At 42.0% G+C, this 10,213-nt stretch overlaps 1 protein-coding gene across 1 annotated transcript; it reads left to right on the top strand.

Moving 5' to 3' along the window:
• Positions 1-7,672, top strand: SET (SET nuclear proto-oncogene). The gene is made up of 8 exons (XM_086625078.1): positions 1-172; positions 1,520-1,577; positions 2,599-2,741; positions 3,422-3,525; positions 3,702-3,815; positions 5,355-5,525; positions 5,626-5,772; positions 6,773-7,672. Exons 1-8 carry the CDS (start codon positions 100-102, stop codon positions 6,794-6,796), a joined length of 834 nt encoding a protein of 277 aa, XP_086481204.1. The 5' UTR covers positions 1-99; the 3' UTR covers positions 6,797-7,672.
• Positions 7,673-10,213: the final 2,541 nt, after the last annotated feature.

A 10,213-nucleotide genomic window follows, 5' to 3' on the forward strand; every position in this document is an offset into this window, starting at 1 on the left:
GGCAGCAGCAGCAGCAGGAGGAGTCTGTGCCCGGCCCCCCCCTCCGCTCAGTCCCGTTACAGCCCCCCTCCCTCCGCGCTCCGCTCCGCAGCCACCAACATGTCGGCGCCGGCGGCTAAAGTCAGTAAGAAGGAGCTGAACTCCAATCACGATGGGGCCGACGAGACCTCAGGTGAGGCCGCGCCGGGGGCGGGAAGGGAATGGCGGCAGCCGCCGCGGCCTCCGCCTCGCACCGCGCCGCACCGACCGCCATTTTCCCCAGCCACACGGGCCGCGGCCGGGCCGGAGGCGGGAAGAGCGCGGGGTCGGCCGGGCGGATGTGCAGGCCCCAGCAGCAGCAGGAGGAGGCCATGTTAGCGCCCTTTTGTCTCCGCTCCCCGGCCCGACCTCCTTCCCCACGGGCGCAGGCGGGGCCGGGCGGGGGGCGCTGCGGCCTTGGCGGAGCAGCGGGACCCCCCCCGCCCCCCCTCCCGGAGCAGCATCCGCGGAGCCTCATTGTGCTCCGCCGCCGCCGCCATGATGCTTCGCCGCCTCCTGGTCTCGGCGCCGCCGCGGCCGCGTGGTGCTGCCCCGCGGCGCGGGTACGGAGCGGCGCCGCCGCCGCCGGGGCCCGTCCGCCCGGGGAGCCACGCGGTGCCCGGGCGGCGCGGCGGCGGAGCCACGTGCGACCGCGGCAGCTCCGCGGTTTTTTAAAGGCGGCCGCGCCGCGGGAAGGGCGCAGCGCTCCCCTTCCACCGGGTCCGCCGCCGCGGTGCTGCGCCCGCCGCGAGCTCCGGTCACGCACGTGCTTTCCGCACCGGGCCGCCGCTCCGTCGCGGGGAGGGGGGGCAGCGCATCCGCCCGCCGCGGGGAGCGGGGAGAGCTGTCCGCCACCGCGGGCCGGGCCGTGCGGGGAACTCGCCGGGGGAGCGGTGAGCGTGCTGCACCGCTCCAGCGACTTCCCGCTGCCGGTCATTCATCTCCCGGCGCGGCAGGTAAACAGTCCCCCGTAACCGTGTCGAGGGCAAGTCCCCGTCACAAAACATCAGCCAGACGGCGGCTTGGAGGTTTTTTGGCTTGTAACGGCCCTTCGGAACGTTCTTTTCAGTTTTTAGAAGGCGGCGCGTTCCCAGATACGCTGTTTCTATTGATGTTTCTCTCTTCTTTAAATTGCTCAACGTTCCTTCAGACGGCTTGGTCTTAGCAAATGCGGCTTACAGCTTCTTAATTAAATTGGTATTAGTCTATCACGATTGACTTATCGTTTAAATCGACTTGTAAAACTGCGTAGGGGAATGTCGGCTGTGATTCCTAGGGGTAAACTCGCTTTGAGTGCCGTTTCGTCCAACTTCTGCTCCTCTGAGATAGCACACCCTGGGATTAGCCGAAGCTTTAAGGCCAGTAACACGTGTGACATTTAATGGAAATATCTGTGCACTTCTGAAGTAGATGATGCGAAAAGATCTTGAGCGGAAACCCCAGGTGATTTGTCAAGCCTTGAGAACTAAGGGATTCTGATACGTTTTCCTTTGTTTTTCAGAAAAAGAGCAACAGGAAGCAATTGAACACATTGATGAAGTACAGAATGAAATAGACAGGTAACCATTAACAAATTTTTAAACTGTTTCAGCAGAAATTAAAATTTTAACTTCAGAAAATGAAAATATTGAGTAAAGTGAGCGCTCGGAGGTAGTTCTCTCTTAAAACTCCACCAAGATACATTTGTGTTGTGACTTGATTACATGTAAGAGGTATTAGTGTGTGATTAAAAAATGGACGAAGTATCCTGGTTTCTTGTTTAATTGTGTATCATTAAAAAGGTAGAACTTGCATTTAAAATTTTAAAATTAAATGTTACACTTTGATAATATTTCTTTCAAGTTCATGTGTATGCTAATTTTGCAGAAGTATTTTCATGTTTGTAAGCAGAATCAAAAACTTGGTTGAAAAGTTAGCTTTTCTACAATTTTTTATGATACATTCAAATGCTTATAGAATAATATGTAGAAGGTGTCACTGAAAGATTAGTTTTATATCCCAGAACTGTCTGTGGGCCCTACGTTGATATTTGCCTGGACCTTATCTCCGTGCACACTGTTATACAAAGACTGCAGGTGACTGTTGAGGCTCTGGCCATGTAGAGTTGTTGCAGTGTCAGGGCTCTGCCTTTTTACAAAACCAGTTAAATGTTGCGTCTTAAGATTTGGCTTGTGTGGAGTACAAATTTGCTTGGCTGTAGCTTGCTTGCTTGCCTGCCCCAAAGTTACAGACAGCAGGTGACAGTTACGTGCTATCTATCTTCCGGTGTTTTGAAAACAAAGTGTTTAAGAGGTAAAATACTACTTTGCTTTGCATAAATAAGGGTCCGTCCCTTATGCAGTGCTGCAAAACATACGATGTGTTAAGAACTTTCATTAAGATCAGTGAGATTGCTTCTGGTGGTGTGTTTCCTAATAGTCATTACGGGTTTGGGCCGGAGTTTTTTGTTGGAGATACCTCATTGGTTACATATGGCAGACTGGTCTCATCAGGCTCATTCAGTTTTTAGCTAACTACTGATGATGTGTCTTGAAATTTCAGTTCTCTCTCCTGTGGTTGACATGGCTCTTTCTATTACAGACTGAACGAACAAGCCAGTGAGGAAATTTTGAAAGTAGAACAGAAATACAACAAACTCCGCCAACCATTCTTCCAGAAGAGGTCAGAATTGATCGCCAAAATCCCAAATTTCTGGGTAACAACATTTGTCAACCACCCACAAGGTATGTTCTTAAGAGCCCTCTCTTTCTGTAAATTCAGTGTTTGTTTGCCTGTTGTGTGAGTGTCTTGCAGCGCTCACGGTTTTCTAGGATTGTTGCTGGATGTGTGTTTAAACAGAAGCCTGCTTCATATGCAAACATTTCGTTTTTGTCCTAGAGTGCATTTTATAAGCTTTTTATTTCTTGCATTTGTTGACCAAAGGAACATCTTGTTCACTAAAATCCCATTTTGGTTTTCTTTCTGTGTTTTAAACAACACGTTTCCTACTTTTCTTAGTTAATTGGGCCCTTTAAAGAAAAAAAAAATGAGTTTGTTTTAATTGGAGGTGAGTTCCTTGTGACTCTTGACAATAGACTGTCTCTGAGAGGACAAAACAAGTTTGTAAACTGCTTAGATTGAGCGAACTACGTGTGTGAAAATATTTCAGAGAGGGTAGATGTACCCAGGTAGCTTTTTCTGCTTTTTGACATTGAACTACAACAAGCAAACATAACGTTTTCACTTCAGCAAGTGCAAATCGATCGAATGCTAATAGTCTCTTGGCTGGTAACTTGAGAAAAAAGGGCCACAAGAAGTTGGCCTGGACAGATGTGTTGCTTTTCAAATTGCTGCCAATTTCCTGTATTTCATCTGCGATACGCGTTTCATAGCTCTTAACGTGGGATTCCTGATTCTGTCTTAGTATCTGCACTGCTGGGAGAAGAAGATGAGGAAGCACTGCATTATTTGACCAGAGTCGAGGTGACAGAATTTGAAGACATCAAATCAGGTTACAGAATAGATTTTGTAAGTACTTTTAAATTTCCTTCAGGTGTGATTTTTCTGAGTTTTTCTGAATGTACTCACATATTGGGTTGTAGTTTGTAAGAGAATCTCTTGTAGTTATCTGTTCAGTACCAGGTTTGACTTGGCATGTGTCTGTATGTTATGTGGATTCTAACTCTTTCCTTTCAACTCTGCAGTATTTTGATGAGAATCCATACTTTGAAAATAAAGTTCTCTCCAAAGAGTTTCACCTCAATGAAAGTGGAGACCCATCTTCAAAATCAACTGAGATCAAATGGAAATCTGGGAAGGTACGTATCTGGGAGAGATGGTTGCTCTGTGTGATACCATCACTTCAATTAGATTCCTTTTTTTTTTTCTTTTGTGTGGAAGCTGCCATGTCCTTTTCTTCCCCTCTCAACCCCCTTGCCACTTCTCTACATACATAGCTCACGCCTATCTTGCAGGGTTTGGAATACCCCATTATGTGGAGATCTGTAGTGAATTCTCTTGCTCAGTTCTCACCATCAAAGTAGTAAAAGTACAAGTCTGATCAGATGGAGATAACAAGTTCATTAGCTTGTCTCTTTGGAGTGAATCTAAGCTCTGTATTTTGTTGTTTTCTTAAGATAAATAAAGAATTCCAAGGACTGCAGGGTTTTGGGGGGGTCAGATAGGGGTGTGTGAACTTTTTTTTTCTCTTTATTTTCTCAACTTCATTTCCAGACACTACCCCTTTGGAGAAGTTGCAGCCACACAATACTGTGGGCATGTCTTTCATCCAGACAGTATTCAAGCATAATTGATTTGCTGTAGCTAGTTTCTGTAAAACTTTGGAGCACTTCAGTGTTATCCTGAAGATTTTGAAACTCGGTATTTAAAAATAGAACTGAGGGTTGCAGTTAAATTGTGGCTTGTTTCTTGTTCCATCACCTTCAGACCGAGGAGGAAACTTAATCTTTTTTCATTGAGAAATAGAACTTTTCCTCTTGTACAAGAAGTTAGTCTCGTGCCAGCTGGCCAAATGATCTTTACAACATACACAAACCAATGTGAATTCTGGTGGTGTTCTTCATTAAACAGTCTAAATCTATAAATTTTGTGATTCTATGAAGAAAGCAAATTCCAAAGAAGTTTGGAATTGCCATATGATCAGAGAAAGATGAATTTAAATAACAGATACTTTGTTTTCAGACTTAGCTAACGGATTGTTGCAAACTTACTCAACTGCTGGGGTAAGGTGGTAGATACAGGACTCGTTTATGTTCCTGTGACCATATGTTTTAGCAGTTTGTGTGGTTATTTTTCACTTTCTACAAAGAATGGCCTGAACACTTCGAAGCGGGAAATCTTTGAATAGGAAGGCTAGGCAGTTCTTTATCTTGAGTTAAAGACAGAGCTTAGAGGTGTGGAGTCTGATTGTTTCTTAAATTGCATTTATGTAGTAGTCAGAGCATTTAACTACAATTACAGCTGCTCTAAGCAGTGTTCAGCCATTGTGATATCTTTTAAGTTGAGTAAGTCATTAAACACTTGGCATACTTGTGCTTCCCTGTGATAGGGAAGCATAAATCAAATGTGAGATCCTGGGAATTTTCAGTATTTCAGCGGAGGTCATGAAAAGAAGCAGGCAGTTTTACTGTTTTCTCACATTCATGAGAAATGCAGTGTCTTTTTCTGAGTTTTTTGGGTTCCAAATGTTTCTTAGACTTCTCCCTGAAAGAGGCAGTAGCAAGTGACTTCTTGTGGTTGTTTAGACAAGTACATTTCTAAATGGTGCTTATTAAATTAAAAAAAAAAAAGCCATGTAAAGATCACGTCTTTAGGGAACTTCTTAACTTTCTTTTCAGGACCTGACAAAACGTTCAAGCCAGACACAGAACAAAGCCAGTAGGAAGAGGCAGCATGAAGAGCCAGAAAGTTTCTTTACCTGGTTCACTGACCACTCTGATGCAGGGGCTGATGAGCTAGGAGAAGTCATCAAGGATGACATCTGGCCAAATCCATTACAGTACTACTTGGTAAGTGTAGCACCGCGTTGTTGGTCCGCACCTGTAATGGCGCTGTGCAGGTGAAAGTGAATTTGATCGCTGTAGTTAATGTTGCATACGTGTCTTTAAGGTTCCTGATATGGATGATGAAGAGGGGGAGGGAGAGGAGGATGATGATGATGACGAAGAGGAAGAAGGGTTGGAGGATATTGATGAAGAAGGAGATGAAGATGAGGGAGAGGAAGATGAAGATGATGATGAGGGAGAGGAAGGAGAGGTGAGTAGTCTTACTCCTTCCAACTCTGGTGTATGAGAATCAGAAGGAATTTGTAAGAGGGATCTTGCAAGAATGCTGAGCCATTGTTGCAAAGGCAGAGTAGCTCTTTTCTGTACAATCACTGACAAGGTATTTGAAGGAGAGAAGCAGAACTGTTACCACCTTGTGGAGTGGTTTCAATGTAGTATTAAGTATGTTTGTGTATATGAGAGACAGTGCAAGTAAGTAGTTTTAGTGAATTTGTAAGGAAAGTGCTGTAGAAAAACTGGGATATTAGGATAACAAAGTGCTTATTTAATTAGTGAACATTCTAGCAACACTTTACTTGTCAATAGCTTTTGTTGATGCATCCAGTTCTGTCATCTCCCACCTGTTGGTTTATTTCTGCTTGTGGCCAGCTTAGCTAAGACTCCGTTGGGTTCAGGAATTAGAAATTTCCTCTAGTAGCAAGTGAGATTCCAGGGATAGCATTCAGGCTGTTGGTAACTTAAAGTTTAGAATGTCTTTGTTTCTTGTGATTGGGAGTGATGTGTTTGAATTTCAGCAGCAAAACATTCTGTGTATTGAGGTAGGAGAGCTGTTGTGTGCACTGGAGTACTGGGCTCTACTATGTAACGTAGAATTTAGCATCTGAAAGTCGAAGCGTTTCGCTCTTCAGAGTTTAAAACCAGGAGGGGGGGAAAAGATGACCCCTTCACTTTCTAACTGTCAAAAGTCATGCCGAGGTCTGTGGTGATTCTAAGTCACGGTATGTTTTCAAACCTGCTGTTTTTTTGTTGGGACACCCAGTTACTAACTGATTTCTGTAGTGGATGAGTACTCAGGGGAAGCGTTACTACTTGGTGGTGAAGAGGGAGAGAGAGGTCGTTACACAGCATGCTGTGAGTAACACTGTAGTCTGTAGGGGAGTGAAACAATTCTGGTATTGCATTTGAAAGGTCGCGCTATCTGAGGTTCAGTGATTAGATTTTTTTTTTAATTGTTGCTTATCTTTCAACAGGAGGATGAAGGAGAAGATGACTAATTGAACACTGATGGATTCCAAACCCCCTTTTTACCTTTTTAATTTTTCTCCAGTCCCTGGGAGCAAGTTGCTGTCTTTTTTTTCTTGTGCTCAGTCGCCTTGTTCTCTTGAGGTCTCTTTTTCTCTCCTCTACACCACGGTTCACGATTTATTTTGGGGGAAATACCTTGAGCAGAATACACTGGGAAAGAATCTACCAGTTTCTGTTTCAAGTTCATTTTTATCCCTTTCTGTCTCAAAACAAAAACTGTTTATGGAATCAATACACCATGTTCTGTGGGAAAAAAGAAAAACCTTCTGCTCCCTTCACTCTGCTGGAAGCTGAAGAGTGCTAGGCCCCTGTGTAGTAGTGCATAGAATCTAGCTTTTTTCCTTCTTTCTCTGTATATTGGGCTCAGAGATTACACTGTGTCTCTATGTGAATATGGACAGTTAGCATTTACCAACATGTATCTGTCTACTTTCTCTTGTTTAAAAAAAAGAAAAAACTTTAAAAAAAAAATAAAAAATGGGGTTATAGAAGGTCAGCTGGGGTGGGTTTCAGATGTTTGGGTGGGTTAAGTGGGCATTTTGACAACATGGCTTCTTCTCCTTTGGCATGTTTAATTGTGATGTTTAACAAACATCCTTGCAGTTTAAGATGACACTTTTAAAATAAAAATCTTCTCCTAATGATGACTTTGAGCCCTGCCACTTGATGGAGAATCAGCAGAACCTGTAGGATCTTATTTGGAATTGACATTCTCTATTGTAATTTTGTTCTTGTTTATTTTTAAATTCTTTTTTTTTTTTTGTTTCACTGGAAAGGAAAGAAAGATGCTCAGTTTTAAACGTTAAAGTGTACAAGTTGCTTTGTTACAATAAAACTAAATGTGTACACAAAGGGACTGGTTGGTCTTCACTGAAAGAAATAGTTTTAATATCCTGTTTTGAACTTGCTTGTAGTTTCTTGGCATTTTTTGGGGCATTTGGTCAGTATATGCGTAGTGCAATGCAATCTCGTGGTTGTGTGGACTGATAATCAGTTAATTTAGTTTCCACTGTTTCAGGACTTGTAAAATGTCTCATTTGGTAGTTACTCTTGCACACTCAGTTTCTTGACTTATCTAACTCTGTAAGACAGGGCTGTAGGTGCATATGCCTTGTGTGAAGACAGAGGTTTATATTCACGTTTTGCAAAGAGAAAAATCACTTGATTCTTAGATACTTTTTTTTTAAGTGGTGACTCGCAGTACTGTATCTCCAGTAAATCAGTTTGCGTGAAAATATGCAAGCTCAGAATAAAAAGACCAAGGCGTCTTATAATAATGTCTGGGTGTTTTTCAAGTTTCTTCAGTTGAAAATAAATGTTAAGTGCAAGTTGGGCTATTTCAAAGAGCAAGATTCTTGGCAAAACTCGTGTATAAAAAGTTGCTACTGCACTGCTTTCTTTCCTGGGTAGCAGCATGTATATATGCTTTAGATATTCTGTACTCCCATTTTCAGAGACTGCGTTTGCGTAGCTTGTAACAATTTCACATGGAAGTTGTTGGTACTGGTATTCCACAAAGTGTAACAAAAGTAATTTTAACATGCTGTGCTTTTGAAATACTTTAAAAAATGTTGTATCAGCTAATCTAAAATTCAAACAGCTCGTGCTCTTTGGATGTGTAGAAAAGACTGTCTTCTGGGAAGACTTGCTGTTATTTTCTCTGATTCCTTTTCCTCGCAGAATTTGCTATAGTCAAATTCAGCTTTTTTTGATGCTTAAGGATACACTTACCAGAACAAGATTAATCTCTATTTGAGACATGCCCAAGTAATGTGCGTGGGGGAAACATTCTGTAAGTGTCTGGTCCAGCTTGGATTCATTCCAGTTATCAGAGACAATATGACGTCCACTCTGCATATGATCAATGCAAAAAAAAAAAAAAGAAAAAGCAATCATTTACTTTATCCCATCCCAACAAAAGCTGCTGCCCTGCTACTGCCTGCAGGGCAAAGTAAAATGTTGATTCATAATGGTTTCTTACCATCTAGAGGGAGAAGGAACAAAACCTGTGAAGTGTATAAATTTGGGATTCCTTTTCATTTGATTCCTTTTTGTTGTAAGATTGAAAACTGCTTCCTGTTGTGGGAGAGGGTCGATGTGCTATTACTTGCCCTGATGCCTCATTATTTAGTTTTTATGTAGTCCTAACTGATGACAGTTTTTCAAGAAAAAGAATTTTTCCTAGTCTTTAATGGTTTAGGTAAAATACACTGCCGTTGTTGGTTACTAGCAGAAAACCTATAAAAACTCTTTCAGAAGTAATCAAAGCTTCAGGTTCTGTAAAGTCAATTACCATGAACAACAAACGAGAAGTCTGGATAGAGAAATGTTACTGCTGCGATATTTCTTGCACATTCTTTAGGATTTTACAGGGTGACAAAACACTTGCTACTGTACTGATAATACTGAATTTCTGGTGAAACTTAAGGTTTTTCTCCTGGCAATGGCTAAAGAGTAAACTAATGTGCTAAACCAAAAAAACATATTTAAGTGCAATCTTTTTTTTTTCCCCTAGCAATGGAAATGAGTAGGGATTAACATCTCCCTGCAACACTGAAGAAATACTACAGATCGCCATCATGTGCTCTGACTGTTCACTTCATGTCTAATTTGGCTCAAAATATGTAATGAGTGTCCATTTTTACTTTATTTTATTTGTATATGCATATAAAGAGCATCTAAAGGTAGATGTCCACCTTGGAGAAGGATGAGAGATTCATTCTTATTAAGCACATCTGTATCCCGCATTAATTCCCCACTGCTGCTTGAGCTCCTCATATCCAGTTAATCCTGCTAAGTGAAATTTGTCACAGGTGGAAGCTGAATTTCCAGGGTTAGAATATAGAGTTGGTGGCAATTTAATAAAGGTGAAGCTGCTGTGCTGGGGCTGAATGACTTAAAATGACTCAAAGGTTATTTTTATTTTAAGTTTGAAGTTTAATTGCTATAAAATGGAATCTTTTGTCTGTAATTTCTAGTGCCAAAGGAAAGCAAATACAACCATGTGTGTAAATACAGTTAGAGAGGTTTGGGTTTTTTTTAAACAGATTATGTGTGTGCTTATTCATACCTGTCAACATAGTCTTTGTCCCTGTAAATGAGCATTATCTGAATCGATTTCTCAGTCGTTTATGCCATTCATTTGAATCTGTAAGCTTCTCTTTGTACCACGCTCTACACCAGGTGCATAACGATAGTACTTTGTTTATTGGATATTGTTCCTGAATTTTGAAGCCATGCTTTTTTTTTTTTTTTTAAAGAGACTGAAATCAATGAAATAATTTCTCTGCTGTACCTTCAAGATATCCTTCTGTTTGAAGGAATTAAAGTACATTTACCTGTTACTTGATGTTACCATTTCTTTTCAAAAGAATCAGTTACTGGTC

This window comes from Tauraco erythrolophus, chromosome 22, assembly GCF_009769465.1.
Source record: "Tauraco erythrolophus isolate bTauEry1 chromosome 22, bTauEry1.pri, whole genome shotgun sequence".
Taxonomy (NCBI): domain Eukaryota; kingdom Metazoa; phylum Chordata; class Aves; order Musophagiformes; family Musophagidae; genus Tauraco; species Tauraco erythrolophus.

Coding starts and splice junctions, on each gene's coding strand:
- SET (XM_086625078.1), top strand. CDS start 100: ATGTCGGCGCCGGCGGCTAAAGTCAGTAAGAAGGAGCTGAACTCCAAT. Junction 1,578..2,598: donor GTACAGAATGAAATAGACAG/GTAACCATTAAC, acceptor TTTCTATTACAG/ACTGAACGAACAAGCCAGTG. Junction 5,526..5,625: donor ATCCATTACAGTACTACTTG/GTAAGTGTAGCA, acceptor CGTGTCTTTAAG/GTTCCTGATATGGATGATGA.